The following is an 18,042-nucleotide window of genomic DNA, read 5'->3' as shown; positions in this document are numbered from 1 at the left end:
TTGGCTTTCTTTTGTTTATGCTAAGCTAATCTACCAGGTCTTCTGTTGTTCACGTTGCTATTTTGCCTCACATCAGCATTGGAGGGCAATTTTAAACTATTAACTAACTGTCTACGCTAACTCAAATTCAATAAATTCACGTAGGCACATTCATCAGTGTAGCAGGGCTTGCAGCGAATAAAATTACTTAGAAAGTGAATATGTGCGCGCCGAAGAATCTATTCTGTTTTGCAGCAATACCAGAAAATATTCCTTTCCTCACTTCAGGAATTAAATCTCATTGTAGTCAGCCAGCCAAGCTAAAACCCCATAAAGTCAAAATTACATCTTAAAAGTAACAGCCACAGCCAAATCCTGCACCTTGAAGGAGGGCATGATTAAGCGTGTCCAAAAGTAAGGCTCTAATTTTCCTACAAAATTACCCGCTGTGAGACACTTTCGGGAAGATTTAAGGCCTGGCAATTAACTTTGGTGATGTAACACAGCCTTCATTAGCTTTAGTATCGGAGGATTTTCTCAATAGATACTTTTAAGAAATGGAATAATCATGTCAAGCACTTTCTAAGTAAAATCAAGTGAAACGAGTGAAATCAGTGAGACGGTGAGGGAGGCTGGAGTTTATTTTGGCAGCATATCTGTGCATCCCACCGGCACCGAGGGTGAGAAGCCAAGCAGTTGGCAGTGAGGCTAGCCCAGGTAAAAACTGAGGTTGCATCATTAATTTATCCCAGTTTACATTGTGGCAGATAGTTCAAAGCTTGCTTCTTTTTTTCTTTTTTTTTGGATCTCCTATATGTGTCTTTTCTCTTCCCTCTGGCCCTGACCAGCTTGGCCTTTTGGACACTGGAGGCAGGTGGAGTAGCAGGTCAGAGTAAGAAGAGAAAGCGGCATAGATCCTGCCAGTCACAAAGGGCCCAGAAGACTGAGTGGCCAGGCCCTGCAGGACAAACTGGCAGATGGCTGCCTCAGGATAATGACCAGGTGACATCTGCAGAGTGAACAAGCCATCAGGCTAACAGACTCACCTTGACCCACCAGGGAAGCCAAGCTGGCCGTTCTCCGCCTCCGCCTCCTCCTCCTGCAATTCCCTCAGGTTACACCCACAGCCCGAGAAGTATAACACAAGTTTATTGATTTACCAAGTTTCACAAGTCCCCCAAAAAAGAGGTGTGAGAATGTCCTGAAAAAAAAACATTAACAGATTTTACGTGGGTGTTTGAAGTGAATTTTCTTTTATTCTCTGGAGAGACTGGACTGTGAGTAAATTAGCCTCTGAATCACTCTGCTTTTTTTCCCACTGTTATTCTAACCCAGAGTCCTTAAGCACCAGATTATTGTCAGCTAAACCAGGCTACATGCAAAATAAAACTGCTGTTTTCCCCTCTATTTTGCTTACAGTGTTGCTACTGACAAGTGATTTTTTTAAAAGGCAAAGCTTGCCTTGTCTAAAGACGAAGACATTGACTACGTGATGCTGTGCACAAAGGTCATCTTTTGACAGCGCTGAGATCGTGAGAAGGTCAGATTCTCTGTGCCATTTAGAAAAGAGGCAGTGTGATACCAACCTGCCAATATAATTCCAGCACGTCTTTTTCATCTCAGCGTTAACACCATACATTGTTTACTGAATAGTTTACTGTGGCTGCATGACTGCTGGCAAACTGAGGTTTGGAATAAAGTTGGGAAAAACTTTTGAAGGGGCTGAAAAAGGAAGGCGCGTGCTCTTGAATGAAAATGAACTGAAAATAGCACCGCGGCTGCGACAGTTGTGTACACAGAGCAGGGGGGAAAAAAACCTGGAAGACATAGTTTTTGTGTTTTCAAATTCAAGTGACAAGAACTTCAGAAAAAAGCCAAAACATTTAAAAGCATTTGGAGAAGACGATGAATAACTTGCAAACACTACAAGACTCCGAGAGTGCCCTTTCGCAACAGCTAGTACACCAAAATTAATAGGATAACAATTGTACATGATGACATGCGTTATGGAAATTCTTGACTCCCCGCTTCTCATTTGGCAGAATAGAAATGTCAGTTTAGGATCAGATAGTGAGCCAGTTAATTTGCAGGGGTAGTAGATGGAAAGACTATGAGCATTAAGTGTAGTGGAGGAAAATGCTCTGCATACTAGGTGCAATAATTACTTGATGCCTGCATCATTTGGAAAATGCATATCATTAAGTGTGGCTAGCGTTCTCTTAACTAAAGAGTAAGAAAGAGGAATGTCTGCATATTTCTTGAAGTGGCCTCATGTGCTCAATATTACATACGGACGTTTTTTTAACCAAGGACCAAGTATGCAAACTGTTGTAATATAAATATCTATTACTTTTGGAGCCTTTTTTCAGGACCTTGTTATCTTATATAAGTGTAAAGCTACCGGTCCAATTCTTTGCATTAAATTGCTGCCTTTGCTTGTTTTCTCTTAGTTGTCTGAGCCAAGCCAGTAGACTGTAGTGAACTCATACATAATATGGAAGAAGCCATCATCTCTCACATATCTCAGCCAATTAAACCTATCTGCAGTCCAAATTGGTGCCAATGAAATCTTGTGACTGCATTCAAATGATGATGGATTGTGTGGCGTTTGCTTGAATCAATTACACAAGAGCCGGGTGAATATAAATGACTTGGTGAATGCAGCGCGTACTGTACTTCGGTGGGGATAAAGAACTGTGTTAGGAAAGCAAGGTATTTATTTGCTCTGTAAATAGCTTATGTGGGTTGCTGTGGACTGTTAAAGTGATCTTTCCCAGATATGCTAATATAGAGGAATCAATAAAGTATACAGAATCTGCCATCCAGTATTTCACAAGTGTTATTTGCTTGGAGCCAACAAAGTTTTGTCAGCATGTGTGTTAAGGATATTTTAATAAATGCGGTTTAAAGTCATAGCTGCTATTCCTCTTGTTAAGCATATGCTCACTTACTAATACGGCTCTCATTGCACATTATTCCTAGCAGCTGATGTGCTGATATTGATCAAATAGCCATGTAATCTCAGTTTCTGCTCTCCATCCAGTCAGTCGAGAGCTCTGTTCCACACCTCTCCGTTTTTGTGCTGTTCCCTGTCAAACTCTGAAGAGACACCAAATGACTTTCACTCTCAAAGTCTTCCTAGCTTCACTAAGCTCTTCTAGCTTATGCGCACTGCTTAGGATGCATTTTCAAGCAGCTAACCCACTTTCTGCTCTTGCTTGTAGACAAAAGGGACACTTCTGGGGTTTCACTGACTTTTGTATTCAAGTGTGGCATTGCAAGACTCTCTCGAACAGCTTAAAGTCTCAGACAATGAGGTATTATAATGGTATTAACATAAAAATCCATGGTCACCTTTTGAGAATGGCCATGGTGCATAGGGTGTTTTAGTTATGATGAAGCTGCTTCTGGAGGTTTTCCCAGGCTGGGGAGAAAGAAAAGCCTGTAAATACAAAATATAACGTCAAAATAAAGAACAAAGCCCAAGTTTATATTCTCGTAAGGACTGGGTCAACCCAGTAACACAAATATGCGTCCTGTCGTTATTGGTTTATACTGCCTGCATTTCAATCCTGGGCTCTTTCCCTTTTCTCGTGTAGGATTTGATCCTTCGTCTCAGACAAATAAGCGCGGACCAGCTCTGTCAGTATCTGGATCCCATCCAGACCCATCCAAACAAAAATACTCTCTCATTACCTTCTCTGCAGGGAGGTGCAGAGCGACACTCTGATCCACTGGCATGCTTAAATCCATCTCTTTCATGTGTCACTGACTTGTTGTTTTGCCTCTCCAGAATTTGAGTAGTAACCCCTTACTGTTAGGTTAGGGCTGTGTGCAGGCAGGAGTGGTAGCAGGAGGACCCAAAGTGCAGACGCTCGGAGGCAAAAGTGTATTTCAAAAAAACTCAGCTTTAATGCTGGATGGCAAAAAGTAACAGAAAACCCAAAAATACAAAATAAACTTACACAGGCAGGCAGCCGGAACACACAGCAAAATAAACGGTAGAACGCGACAGAGAGCACAGGAAAACACAGGGCTTAAATACGCAGAGGGGGTAATCAGGGAATGGGCAACAGGAGGGAAACACAGCTGGGGCAAATCAGGACTAACGAGACAAAGAAGCGTAAACTGAACACACTGAGAAAAGACAGAGACCTTCAAAGTAAAACAGGAAACACAACACAGACTGAACTTACAGACACAGACTGACTGGACACGGGGATATAGCAACTAAGGATACACAGAGACGCGAACTAGACAAGGGGATACAGCTGACAGGGGAGACAGAGCAACTAGAGACGACAGAGACATAAACCATAAGACAGAACTCAAGGAAACCAAAGACTAGAAATTATAAATAATATAACAAACTCAAAAACCCTGGGTCAACGACCCAGGCCTCCTAACACTTACAAGATTTCTTTAGCCTATTACACAGTGTTTTAGTTTGATGGAAGCACAACAGGTGCATGAGTGATGGGTACATCCATGCAGATTTGACAGAATTAGGAGAGTTTCCTCAATCATCAGCTTTGGGGTGAATATCAAGAGTTCTGACGCTACAATCCTGACACCGGTAAACAGGCCTGCCAGTTTACTGCAGAGTCTTCAAACTGATAATTTTGACACTTACAGTGTTTATCATCATTTAAAAATTCTCCACAAAGTCCAAAGAAACAGTATTGATTAATGAATACCACAATCAATGGTAAACATACCATCTCGCTGATAAATCAACTCTGCTCTGCTCCACTCTGTGTTTTAGGGGAGGAGCTTATAAAAACATGGTGAAACAGGGTGCAAAGCACATGAAATAAAAACTGCCCAAACAGCAGGAGTGTAAGCTCCGTCTGGTCAAATCCTACCAAATTATCAATAGCAATTCTTAACTTAGTAAGGATTAAAACACTAAACTACACTACCAAAAACTTCAGAGGATAAATTGATTGTTTCTGGTAAAGAAAGACCAAACTATCTGTAAAACAGTTTAGTGTTTATCATTAATATTTACTTTCTAAGTCAGAGCTAATTTAAAGAAGTCAGCATGTTGGTTGCAAACTTGCAGGTAGCAGTAGACATACCACAGCTATACATCGTGACTTATGATCTAAAAACTGTCCCAACTTTCATATTAAAGGCTTAAGGCTTTGAGTGTGAACACATCAGAATTGGCATATTTCAATATATTTGGTGTAATAATTGTTTTATAAGAGTATCTGTCAGGCAAAGCAGCTACACCGAGACCAAATTGGATGTGAAGTTTCTTCTATGATCCAAATGGAAAAAATTTTTATCGTGATGGGATTTGTGGAATTTATCGCTCGGGTCATAAGATGTGTCTGCATTTTTCCCTCAGTCGTTCTCGTAACGTTGATAGAGGTTGATAGAAATCATCTAAACATGGACAGGTGCATACTGGTCTGTAGACACATGTTGCTAGGAAACATCATGTTACAGATGAGGTCATGATTGTGTGTGACTTCATTTCACCATTTCAGTTAAGAAAAAAAACTCCATAGACTTTGACGCATGCCTTTGTTCAAGCTTCCATGGCAGCACTCGCTGCATTGGTAACTTACAAAGAAATTCAACATGCACGCTTTACACAAATCAATACTGAATTTCATTAGGAAAATCAAGCAAAAGTGCCAGTATTGATTTGATTCCTGACATATTCTATGTATATTTTTAGGTGACGGCTCAGGAGATATCTTAATCTTTGCTCGAGACCTTCAAATGCCAAGATTCATTTCACTCTGCTCCCTTTGGAATGATGTTATTATGGTTGGGGAGATGACAGTTGTATCAATTATGCAAAAGGTGAGGGTGTAAGGAAGGGATCTATGCAAATCGTGTTCACCCCACAGACGACAGTGAAATAAATGAAAATGCTCATTTCAAAGTGGGGAGTTCAGCTAAGTTCCCATCAGTCAGGCTCCTGCAAAGTCTGTTAGTGTTGACTATCAAGGAAGAAATGGTGAAGAAGACTCTCTATATGTATCTATGAAGGCAGGCTCATAAATATTTCCATACGGATACTGTATGGACACAGGAGGCTTATACTCATATACAGGTGAGAGTATAAGCTCTATATATACAAGCAGAGGAAAGTGGTTTCAGAAGCTGGATGATCCACTGGCATGTTTTTCTTGCGTGTATCCTTCCCTGTTCCTCTATATCCTAATCCTCTGCCTCTTTGTCTGGAAATCTCTGTTATAATCTGGTCCCTTTCTCCTGGCTCACACACTGCGCATTCTCACATCAACAGCTCCACCAACAGGTGAAAACATGCCAATCTCAAATGAACACTCTGTCCAAGTCGATGTGCATTTACAGGCCGACTCTGAATTGCAGCAGCCACACATTTTCAGGGTCTATGTTTTAAATTCCCTGTGAACTGTGACATTTTTTTAGGCGCTGTTCAAGTGGAGGAAGACTATTTATAGTCGTTCAACACGCAGCAATGCCGACTCAACAGCGTCAGAGGATTATGGGGCACTTTGGGACAGAGCTGCTTCAGTCATTGCTTCCATAAGTGAACTGAAATGCTATATGCGGAAGGCTCGGTAAATGAGCTTCTCGACATTTGACTCTTCAGTAGGTATCTCCATATTGGCTTTCATCTTCAGTCCTGCGTAGAGCCGCAATTAAAAATAATTGAGAGACCTTACAAACGCAAATTAAATTTCCCAAATCTTCCACCGGGAGGCAGCAGTGAGGCAAAGAAAGTTTATCTTGTGGTGATCTGTGGTCTCTCACAACACAGGCAAATTTGAAGGACAGGGTGACATATTTAAAGTATTACTGCGCAAAATTTGGATGCTTTTATTTTCAGCTTGTAAATGAGATGCACTGGGCATGGATGGATATCTGTTTGAAGATAAAATCCCTGCTCATGTTCACCAGCATAAATCCGCATCATAACCTTGGAAACATATCTACAGTGCTGCAAAAAAGTATATTTGCTACCTTCTTTTGCGCATTTGCCATACTTACATATAAACAGAATTTTGTATTTACTCTGATTATCTTTGTCCAATATCAAAAGTAGTTTGATGATCTGGAACATGTAAGTGTGACAAATATTCCACAAAAAAGAGAAAGAAATCAGGAAGAACACAAATACTTTTTCACAGTACTGCAGATATACATCATCCATCCTAATGGTTAATAAAATGACTTGCATGAAGCCACTTCATCTTCTTGTGAAAGACCAGATTCAGATTATATGCTTTACTGTTCATAAATGCCTTATCATCCATTTATATTATTTTTGCTTTAAGGTTCAGCAAAAAATCATGTGATTACTACAAAGCTACAAAGTATTGGTGAGAATTTGTAATCTTCAATAACATTACAACTAAAATGTGTTTGGGCTCATGCTGTTTGACTACACAGCATAACGTTATCTTTTACAGTGACTATGTAGTCACTATATAAGCCTTGTTTCACCTCAAGTGGAAGATTAATTTACACAACCTCACTAATGAAAAGAGTTTAGAGACATTATTGCAGTTGTTATAGCCTGGTTACAAATGTTTGCCATTAAACTTGACTTGACTTTCATTTTAGTGTGCATAATAGACTGGGATATGGAAATATTTTATCAGGGCTTAATTATATTTGAAGTTTTGTTATGGTCTTGGGATAGAAAGTGGGATCATTAAAAACAAAAGCCTAATATAACTGTTGAGTAGCACTTTATAATATGACACATGACTAAGGGTGTAATTTCAATGTACTTTTACCTGAAATTACATTGTAATTATGTTTACCTACAAGAGCTTCCCTGTTGATATGTTAGAATATGGTAGTAACAATTAAGGTTTTTGCAAGAGTGAAAAAATAATTATAGTCCAAGTAATTTTAAGTAGTGAATAGTTTCTGGGTATTTTACATGCAAAATTACACAAATTATATTGTAAGTAATTTTAAGTAATACATAAGTAGTACATAACTGTGTAATTTGAAGTAGTGTGAAACTTCGGGTATTTTAATCTAAAGAATAGCGTTTTCCTAGTGTAAGCACGCAGTATTTACACTGACTTATGAACTACTTAAAATTAATTACAGTATTATTTGTGTCTCCTTTCCTGAAAAGATATAATAATAATAATAATAAAAATGATAATAATAATAATAATAATAATAATTAAAAACAGTTGGATTGTTGCTCTATTATAAAGTGCTACTCTCTGTTGAATAAGAAAGACAGAAATGAACATCTCTGCTGTCATTTGGATCCAGCTGTGTGTCCATGCCAAGTATCGCAGCCAGGTGGCGCTGCTTCTTTTTCAGCCCAAAGCGCAGCCGGAACACGACGTGGCAATTTACTTCCTGTGTATTTTTTTTTAACCGTATTGACATCCGTCTTGCACGGTTGTGTTATATCTTAGGTCTGTTAAATAGACTTCCTCAGCCTTTGTAGCAGCTTTTAATCCATTTCCTCCGTACATGAAGAGCGGGCTGTAGGAGCTCAGCAGCCGGGGAAGGAGAGATGATGGTGTGGCTGCTGTTGGCGTTACTCGGGGGGCTGCTGGAGGTCTGCAGCGGCGTTTCAGCCAACAGAGGAGGCTATCCCTCATTCACAGACGAAATCCCTTTCAAAATCACCTGGCCTGGCGCTGAATTTACGCTGGTATGTCTCATCTTTTAGTGTCACTAAAGTAACTAATCTGCTGTAACAGGGTCAGGAGACGTAAATGTCACTTTATCGTACATTTGTTTTAGACTTCTTTCTCTTTCTGTCACACAAGACCTCAGAGTTAAAGTAACAGATGTTTATCTCCCGCCCGCAGCCAACTTCAGGTGCACTTTACAGTGAGGAAGACTTTGTCATCATGACCACAACAGAGAAGGAGAAGTACAAATGTCTCCTCCCTTCACTGACGGCTGGAGAGGAGGTGAGCACTCCTAACACTTTCTGGGAATGGCACAGCTGTTTATCTAAAGAGTTATGAGAGCTTGTCACTGAACTAGTTTGCACTAGCAGAGCTAGGGAGGGAGCAATTTTGTGTTGTTTCTGCACAAGTGATTATAACCTGCCTGTCAGGAAAAAACATAAATTGTGATACAGTTGCATTTAAAAGTGTGAGTCATTCCACAGAAAATCGCCAAATTCTTCAGGACCTAAAGTTGTTTGATCAATGTGATATGTCCAAACTGTTACATACAACATGTGAACAGCAATGTTTGCTAATAGATTTTTTTTATATATATATTTATCTCTAGTAAATTATCAAAAAGACAGACAAAACATCCAAGGTGCGAGAGCTTGCTTCTGTTACTCTGCGTCATTGTTGTCACGTTGGTGCAAACGACAAAAACTGTGACTTATCCTGTGTTACCGATTCTCACTGCTGCCTATGGGAAAGTTTGTCCTGAATGAAAAGAACTCACTGTGGTACTTACTCAGTAATAAGGGCTCAAAAAACTTGAAGGGGGGGAAAGGCAATAAAAAGTGCAGCTTTTCCACCGACCCCTTTGTATCTTGAGAGCCTGTGACGCAGGAAATCTTCATGGTGTGAAGGCAAAATTTTGCGTGGTTTCACTAAACATACTAAAAGCATTGTGCCAAAAAATCATCTGATTCTAAGGGGTTTATGTGAAAAGCACTGACTGTTTTATTTTTTTATATTCTAAACCAGAGACTATGTAACTGTGCCGTGACACAGCAACCCTCATAAAAGAAGCACTATAGAGCTGTGTTAAGCAATAAAAGGTTGCTGAAATATTTGTGTCTGTAATTCTGACTTGAATGAAGACCAATACAACCTAATAGGAAGGTATGCTAAAACATCAGTTACAAAATGCTAAATAAGCCTTTAATAAAGGTAAGTTATTGAAATAAAAAAAAGTTTCAGTTTCCCTCCTTTCCTAGAGTTAAAAAAAGCATGTGTTATCTCGTCTCTCATCACTCTTGTTGCATTTGTTTGGTGCCGCAGGATGATGAAAAGGAGTACGGCGGGCCCAGTCCAGGTGAACTGCTCGAGCCGCTATTCAAACGAAGCAGCTGCTCCTACAGGGTGAGTCTTTTCTGTTTTCATCTCATATCCCTCCACACAGAGACTGAAACTGCGTGCAGTTTAAAGTCAGAGCATGACAAAAATCATGTTGTTCCAGTGTATTGCTGAGCGTATATTTATACCAATGCAGATTGAGTCGTACTGGACGTATGAAGTATGCCATGGAAAACATGTAAGGCAGTACCATGAAGAGAAGGAGACTTCTCAGGTCAGTGCTTTGAGTTATTTGAAATATTTTTAGATGGCTGGAATGGAAAACGTGCACTCATTACAGTTCGCTAACCTTACATGTTTCCACAGAAGATAAGTGTACAAGAGTACTTCTTGGGAAATATGGCTCAGAAGAGCCATTCAGCAGAGACAGGTAAGTTTCTATATATATGTATATCTTACAGTGCTTTTTTCTTTTTTTTTTTAATTGAATGTTAATCATATTTGTCCTTTCTTTTTCTTTTTTCAGATCAAGCTGAGAAGACAGACAATGTCAAACCGTCCGAAACCAAAGCAAGTATTCTGCTGAGTAACCAAGCAAATCTGCCAGTCTAGTTTTTCATGTCTCACATTTCTTTCCTGTTGCCTTCCCCTTTTCTAACATTAGGTGCCCACTAAGAACATTGAAGGCCAGCTGACTCCCTACTACTCAGTGGAGATGGGAAACGGGACTCCGTGTTTGCTGAAACAGGACCAGCCTCGTTCCACAGCCGTGCTGTACGTCTGCCATCCGGAGGCCAAGCACGAGATCTTGTCTGTCGCTGAGGTCACCACCTGCGAATATGAGGTGGTGGTGCTGACGCCTCTGCTTTGCGCACACCCAAAATACAGGTAAGATCTGTCAAGATGGTTACACTTTAATAGAGCGCTACAACTGTATTTAGTTTGTTTGTTAGTTTGTCTCATTATATTTAGATGGTGGCCCTGAGAGGCCAAACTTGCTGCAAATTAAGAAAGCACCAGCAAATAGAAAAATGCTTTAACAAACAAAACACAAAAGAAGAGCTGTTTTGTTATAGCCTTTTATTTGGCTGCTGATGGATCTGCATGTTTTAAATATCATGCAAAATTCTTGCAACAGATGCTGTTCTGATGCAACGTCCCCCGGGATTTGTCTCTCCTCTCGGTCTTTAACTGCAGATGTTTAGCAGTTTAGGTGAATGTGTTAACTATGGAGGCACTGAGCTGTTTAGTTAAAGCCTGTTTTTGGCTGCTGTAAAACAGTAAGGTGTAGCTTGTCTTTTAAAGCAGACTGCAATGATTTGCAGATCATTTTAACCCTATATTTAACTGAAAGTAGTATAAAGACAACATTTTAAAGGAAAAACTCAAACTGAGACTTTTTATTTTTCATATGTTTCCCAATAAACGCTATAAAATTCACCACTTGTTCACAGGTTCAAATCCTCCCCGGTGAACGCCATCTTCTGCCAGGCTCTGGCGGGCTCCCCTCTGCGGCCTCAGCGGCTCGCCCAGTTGGACAAAGAACAAGAGGAGCAGCTTAAACCACCTTTCGGTGCCACCTCTGAGCCCAGAGAGGTAAGACGTGCAAAGATAAACGGTGATCACCTGAACACACGAAACGTGGCTTATTTACATTTGTGATATATCACAGGAGGAGACGTCAGCAGTGAGAGAAGAAGCCTTCACCTCCACCCACAAACCCATGACCGTCGGAGGGCAGTCTCAGGTCACTGTTGGTACCACGCATATCTCTCGCCTGACAGACGAGCAGCTAATTAAGGAGTTCCTGAGTGGCTCGTACTGTCTGCACGGGGTGAGGCGTGTTTATGTGTTAGAAGCTGAGCACTGATACATAAACTGCTCAGTGACCACTAATCATCTCAACATGTGCGTTTCAGGGGGTAGGATGGTGGAAATATGAATTCTGTTACGGAAGGCACGTCCATCAGTACCACGAGGTAAGCGAGTGTATTCAAACGTGGAAAAAGTAAATAATCAAATGCACTTCTAGTACCTTTTTAGATTGTACCCTGGCTATAAAGCAGTAAGCAAAAGTATTTTCTGTATCAGCCAGATTATCTTTTCTTTGTGTTGCAGGATAAAGAGCAAGGGAAGAACATTGTAGTGGTGGGGAACTGGAATGCAGATGAACACCTCGACTGGGCCAAGAAGAACGTCGCCCGATCCCTCCAGCTTAGAGAGGACGGAGTGCAGAAAGTCAAGTAGGCCTTTCAGATTTTTGAACACTAATCGCTGTAAACGGATACAAAAATATCCACCCACTACTTTTTCTTTTCCCCTTTACTCCACAATAGGTTGGTTTCCCACTTCTATGGCCACGGTGATGTGTGTGACCTGACAGGGAAGCCCAGACAGGTCATTGTCAAGCTCAAGTGAGTGAACAGTTACCTAGAACTAGGGGATGAAGGGGGGAGCACATCAGCCCGAGTCCACGGATGAGGAAGACTAAATTGTCAGTGTTTCCCATTTTGATTCACTCATATCATTTCTCTTCTCTCTGTCAGATGTAAGGAGTCTGAGTCTCCCCATGCTGTCACTGTCTATATGCTGGAGCCTCAGACTTGTCAGTATATTCTTGGGGTAAGTTTATGTTTCACTCCAGAGTGGCACTCAGTGCAAAAAAAGAAAACAGTAAAATTTGCTTAGTAACATTATGAATCTTATGTGAAGGTTTAGTCCTTTGTAAAACACATTTACATCAGTTTTAGGAATAATTATAAAGCAGAAGCAGCAGATTGTTTAACTGCATGGATAAATGTGATGTAAATGAGCCAATCTTGGTGTTATTTTGTTCCGCTTGTGCTCTTTCTCTATAACACATTAAAATATATATAACTTCTGGTTTCTTTAATTAGGAATTATTATAAACATGCCTAGATATTTGCAGTACTTCCTGTAGATTTGACAAAGGGAATGACACTGATCTACTTATCTAAGTATACTGGCGTTGTGCAGGCATATCATCCTAAATGACAGGCACCATATTCAAGATGACTTTTTTTTTTTTTCCTTTAGGTTGAGTCACCGGTCATATGCAGGATTCTTGACACTGCTGATGAATACGGACTTCTGTCACTCTCCAGTTAAACTGGTGGAGATCTTTAAACGGCAGCGGCACACGGAGGACATAAAGAACGAGGACACTTAGTAAACAAGACGCCCTTAAGACTGCGCTACAAGCCAAAACTGAGAATAAACTCGATCCTGAGGCTGGACCTCATGTAGCCCAGGAGCACAGGCCCAGCTCACACTCCCATGACCTGTGCGATGGGTGACGCTACATCAGCCCGACTCTAACTTAAATCAAATTCAGGCAATGGAGTTATTGCTTGAACTTCATATCTATGCTTCTTTTTGTGATGATTGATTGCAAGCAAAGGAGTGACGAATCATCAGGGGAATTAACAATATTCATAGTGGTTTTATTGTTTGTGTGTGTGTGATATGGAGTGATTAGCTGCTTGACTGTGGCACTTTTTTACTTGTAGATATGAGAGGGGAAAAAAAACATCTGAAAATGCTTCACAGCAGGGAGACTGTGTGCTGTGTGAGTGTAACTTATGCATTAGAGATTGCTGTGGAATAACAATAAAAGTGAGTGTAAGGTTGTAGGATGTACAGAATGTGTGCAGGTTCATTTAAAAGGTTCCTTTTGTGGTTTTGTGAAGATGCACACTGGGATCCGACTACTGCTGTATCTCTGGAATAAAAACCAATGCATTTACAGCAAAGAATTAAAAAAATCAAAACATGAAACCCTATTTTAGTTTTGCATTACCACTGAAAAGAATAGATTTAAGACATTAGGGAAATATATAGTTCGGGGGATATCAAACGCAAACTGCCCGCTTTGATTTTAAGTGGGTTGGACCAGTTCAAGACCACATTCAATCATCAAGGTATCTAAATATAAAAATAAAGTGCAACTTCAACAGGAAGTGTCAGTTTTTTCTACTTGATAAATAAATTCTGCTGTAGTAAATGAATGGCTTGTGCATAAATGTGTTCAACTACAGAAGAAGTTCATCCATGTGAGCAATGGATATGCAATGTACCCTGTGTATAACACATTTTTATAGTAGATAATGAAAACACAGGAAGTTTTCTGTCATTTATTTTTTAATAACCTAATTTGTTTGGTGTAGCTTGAATGACTATATGGGAGGTTTTTAATCAGTAAAACTGAAGCTGTTAAACTTGTGAAAAAACAGCTAAAAGCCCCCAAACTTATGCCTTTCTCTACATTTTTTCAAAGCTGTCCAGTGGGGCTGGATTGGAGTCTTTAGCAGGCTGATTCCAGCCCCTGGGCCTGAGGTTTGACACCCCTGATCAACTAAGTTAAGTGTGGAATTTAGTGTTTTATTTAATAGGCCACCAGAGGGCGCTGATGCTGTGTGTGTGTGTGTGTAGTGACATCAGCACAGTAACAGGTGTAGATCTCACAGACATTACATTTGTACTTGCCGGTTATTTATTGTGTTTAAAAAAAGTGTATGAGGCTCAGACTCTTTTTTTTCTTCTTGAAAAGAGAGTCCATCCAGGTGCAACCACGTGCCACTCACAGCCATATGGGGTTTCATAGTGGCCTGATGCTGCAGAAGCTGGTTTCACTCCTAACTCCAGCCAGAGAGGAACTGCAATTGAAACTAGCAACTGGTGCCTCTGGCTTCAGTGAAAACCTCAATAAATCAATTCGATATCAATAAATAACTTGCTGGAACATCAACTTTTATTCTAAATCTCTTTCTCGTTTCAGCTTCCAAGGCAAAGTTTATACTGTAATTCTGGTTCTTGTCATTTCTCCAGTCACAAAATTGCAACATCTTTCTACTGTAGGAGAGAACAAAAATGTTAATACCGAGTCCAAAGACATAAAAATGGCCTGTTTACATGTTCCTCCTTTGATTCACATTGGATTTAAAGTCATGGAGAGATTGTCCAAAGCTTTCGGTTCTTTGATTATACCGAGGGCACAGGAATCTGGTGCACTGAGGTGCTTTCAAAGTCCTGCAGAGCATCTTGGTGAGTGTGGTAGTGCATGGCTACATAGGACTTGGCAAAGGCAAATGTCTGAGAGCTGACAGGCTGTAGGCTGGTGGGGGAGCTGGGCCCTGCTGAGGGACTGCTGTTGTATATACTGTAGTAGGGCTCAATCCGGGTGTTGATGGGTGTAGAGGTGCTCGGGAGGCGAGGTTTGCGTGTACCGGTCGCCCTGGGACTGCCAGCGCAATCCCGGGAATGACTGGGTCCACAAGCCTGGTCTACCAGCCTCTTCTGAGGCTTAGGTGACAGCACGTAGGCCGAGTTGGTCTCGTGATGGGAGGATTTATTGCGATTGACTTCCAGGCTCCCCTTCCCCATTGCGTGCAGGCGTGTCTTTTGCTTGCAGCACAGAAATCCAAGCGCGGCCCACTGAATGCAGCACAGCACGCGGCGGCGGAGGCCTGCACTGTTGCGCGAGTACACAAACGGATTGATGCCTGATTTGAGAAAAATGAGCACAAAGCCACACAGTTCGAACTGGTAATGTGCAAAGCTGCTTTCTGGTGACAAAACATCCTGCGCCAGTGAAACTCCCATCGGCAGGCAGCAGAGTAACACAGAGAACACTATAACTACACAGGTGACAACTGCCTTGGAGTCTTTGGCTGTGGCTAAGTTGACTGTGGAGACCAGCTGACAGCAGGTGGCTCCTTGGGCGGCCCCTGGAACCGCCGGCTGGTTGGTCCTGTTGGCATAGGCGTGCGTTTGTACATTCTGCAGTTTGTTGTAAGTCTGGTTACGGTACAGAGAGGGGCCTTGAACGGCACACTGCATGCTCTCAAAGCCTGCTGCAATGAGAGGTGGTGGGGGTGGAGGGCAGGTGGCATCTACAGTGATGATTGGGCATTTCCTTACTTGCGCGTTCTTCCTCAGGGTCTGAGCAATCATCAGATACGACACAGACACCACAGCAACACAAAAGGCAAAATCTGCCAGGTAGACGTACAACACAACCCTGGCCTGCCCACTCCCCAGGCCAAAGTGGGGCAAGCAGGGTCCATCTTTGCGTGGGTATGCACGCATGGTGAGGAGAGCAGCGATTGTGAAGCTGGATGTCCACAGCAGGGCGGTCAGGGCCAGCGTGCAGGGGAAGGAAGCAGTGCGGTTGGGCTGCTGTCCCAAAACCATGCGGAGTCTGTGCAAAGCAATGACAGCCACCGTCTCCAGGGACATGATGATGAAGCCCGAACTGGTCAAGTGGAAGGCGAAGCAGAAACTCTTTGACACGCCGTCCCCTCCGCCTGCATCCAGGAAGAGCACCAGCGCAAACATGGGAGCGGTCACGCAACAAATGAACAAGTCGCAGAAGGACAGGTTGAGGATCATGAAGTCAAAGTTGGTGCGGAACTTGCGAAACGCCGGGTCGAAAAAAGACAGGAACACCACAAGATTGCCGTAAGAGCCCAGGAAGAAGATAAAGATGAGGAGGAGAGAACAAAAAGTCAAGGTAGCAGTGTGGATCACGGCCCAGCCTGAGGGGGTCTGGTTACCCAGGGTGCCATTGAAGGTCTGCAGTCTTGGCACATCCACCAGGTCCGAGGGTGTAAGAGTGGTGTTCATTGTATTCTGATGATTTAGAGCGACTCCACATTCATCAATTTCAGCATTATTCCTCTAAGAGGAAGGAGCACATGCTTCCACCATTTCTGCCACCTTGGTAGAAAACGACAAAGAATATAAATACAATCAGCTCAGCTCTATGGGCTCCGCTTCAATACAGTTATAATGATAATGAGGAGAACTGGATGGATAACTTACACTTTGATCAGAAACGTTAGACAAGGGCTATAATAGGCTATGCACCACTGCATTTGGCCAATTACCTTACCTCCCCATCATCCCCCTTAACTCACACACACACATATAGCAGCGTCTGCTTAATCAAAAAAAAAAGAAAGAAAAAGAAAAATCTCTGAATATCAAAACGAATGTTGGTTTTAAGGCTTTAATGGGCTGCACAATCCAGGATTCACTAATGCTTAGAAAATATAGCATACTACCTGTACTAGATCGTGCGATCCTCATTATTTCATACAGCCCATCTTCATCATTTTTAAGGCAGTGCGATAGTGAACGCACCGCTGCTTCGGAAACAAAGAAGGAAAAATGTATTTTAGCAGCTCACCTAAACGCAACAGTCCGTCGGAAAGAATCGATAATCTTCACGTTTCCTTACATGTCTGTGTAAATCAGCGCGAACACATAGATGGCAGCTTGTTTGTTTTCTTTACGATAAATCCATTGAAATAGAGGAGCGACGGCCACTGGACGTGCACTGAAAAATGAGTATGAAGTCACTGTCTACGTATCCGGGCATGAGCATAACCACTGCATTCAAGTAGTCGTCTATAGAAACGCTTCCCTCACTGGGAATCAACTGGCGGAGTAAGAAAGGAGAATATGCGGGATTTATTTCACACATTTGAAATTTGACAGAAGCGCCATTATCCGACATGTCAAATATATTACCGCAGCAATTTTTTTTTTTTTTTTTTTTTGCTTTCACCATGGTAACGTATTATAGTTTATGCGAAAAATGGCGGCCCCCTATTTAAACAGTCTCTGCCAAGGACGGGAAAAAAAAGATAATAAAATTATACACATATACATATACACATATATATATATAACTATTAACTACTATTTATCTTGTATCAATTTAGACTGATTTCAACTAAAAATGATGAAATTTTAGAAATTTATCACAAAAATGTACATAATTTTTAAAGGTGTCATTCAGCATTATCAATATGATTAATAAAAATATGAGCATTAATTATTATTTATCCCGCTTTTCACAGACAATACTTTAAGCACGGTCACAAATCCCCCTGTAGAGCTGAAACACTGTGAGCAGGTATCAAGTGTTCTGCATGTTGGAATAAACAAGTTCTAAAAATATCAACACTGAAGCTAATGCTGCACACTTTGATATTTTTCTTTTGGTCCAGTATCTGATATAATATCCCGATAAAAATGTGACAAAAAAGAAAACGCTCATATGCAGATTTTTGTTAAA

The 18,042-nt window shown here is 41.3% G+C and overlaps 2 protein-coding genes across 4 annotated transcripts; one reads left to right on the top strand and one right to left on the bottom strand.

Moving 5' to 3' along the window:
• The first annotated feature begins 8,310 nt into the window (after positions 1-8,310).
• On the top strand, positions 8,311-13,692 carry erlec1 (endoplasmic reticulum lectin 1). 2 transcript variants are annotated; one of them, XM_005474034.4, is made up of 14 exons: positions 8,311-8,617; positions 8,778-8,882; positions 9,924-10,004; positions 10,135-10,212; positions 10,308-10,368; positions 10,465-10,508; positions 10,603-10,826; positions 11,393-11,534; positions 11,611-11,772; positions 11,858-11,917; positions 12,057-12,181; positions 12,275-12,352; positions 12,485-12,560; positions 12,996-13,692. In XM_005474034.4, exons 1-14 carry the CDS (start codon positions 8,477-8,479, stop codon positions 13,065-13,067), a joined length of 1,449 nt encoding a protein of 482 aa, XP_005474091.1. In that variant the 5' UTR covers positions 8,311-8,476; the 3' UTR covers positions 13,068-13,692. The 2 variants fall into 2 exon arrangements, with proteins under 2 accessions (XP_005474091.1, XP_005474090.1); XM_005474033.3 differs by having other exon boundaries at positions 8,312-8,617; positions 10,305-10,368.
• Positions 13,237-17,522, bottom strand: gpr75 (G protein-coupled receptor 75). Of its 2 annotated transcripts, XM_005474031.4 has the most exons (3): positions 17,200-17,522; positions 17,024-17,104; positions 13,237-16,676 (listed from the first exon to the last, which is right to left on the bottom strand). In XM_005474031.4, exon 3 carries the CDS (start codon positions 16,581-16,583, stop codon positions 14,940-14,942), a length of 1,644 nt encoding a protein of 547 aa, XP_005474088.1. In that variant the 5' UTR covers positions 16,584-16,676; positions 17,024-17,104; positions 17,200-17,522; the 3' UTR covers positions 13,237-14,939. The 2 variants fall into 2 exon arrangements, with proteins under 2 accessions (XP_005474088.1, XP_005474087.1); XM_005474030.4 differs by lacking the exon at positions 17,024-17,104 and having other exon boundaries at positions 17,149-17,522.
• Positions 17,523-18,042: the final 520 nt, after the last annotated feature.

Source organism: Oreochromis niloticus, linkage group LG13 (genome assembly GCF_001858045.2).
Source record: "Oreochromis niloticus isolate F11D_XX linkage group LG13, O_niloticus_UMD_NMBU, whole genome shotgun sequence".
NCBI lineage: Eukaryota > Metazoa > Chordata > Actinopteri > Cichliformes > Cichlidae > Oreochromis > Oreochromis niloticus.
The sequence above is the reverse complement of the archived record's forward strand: the minus strand, read 5'-3'. Positions and strand labels throughout refer to the sequence as shown.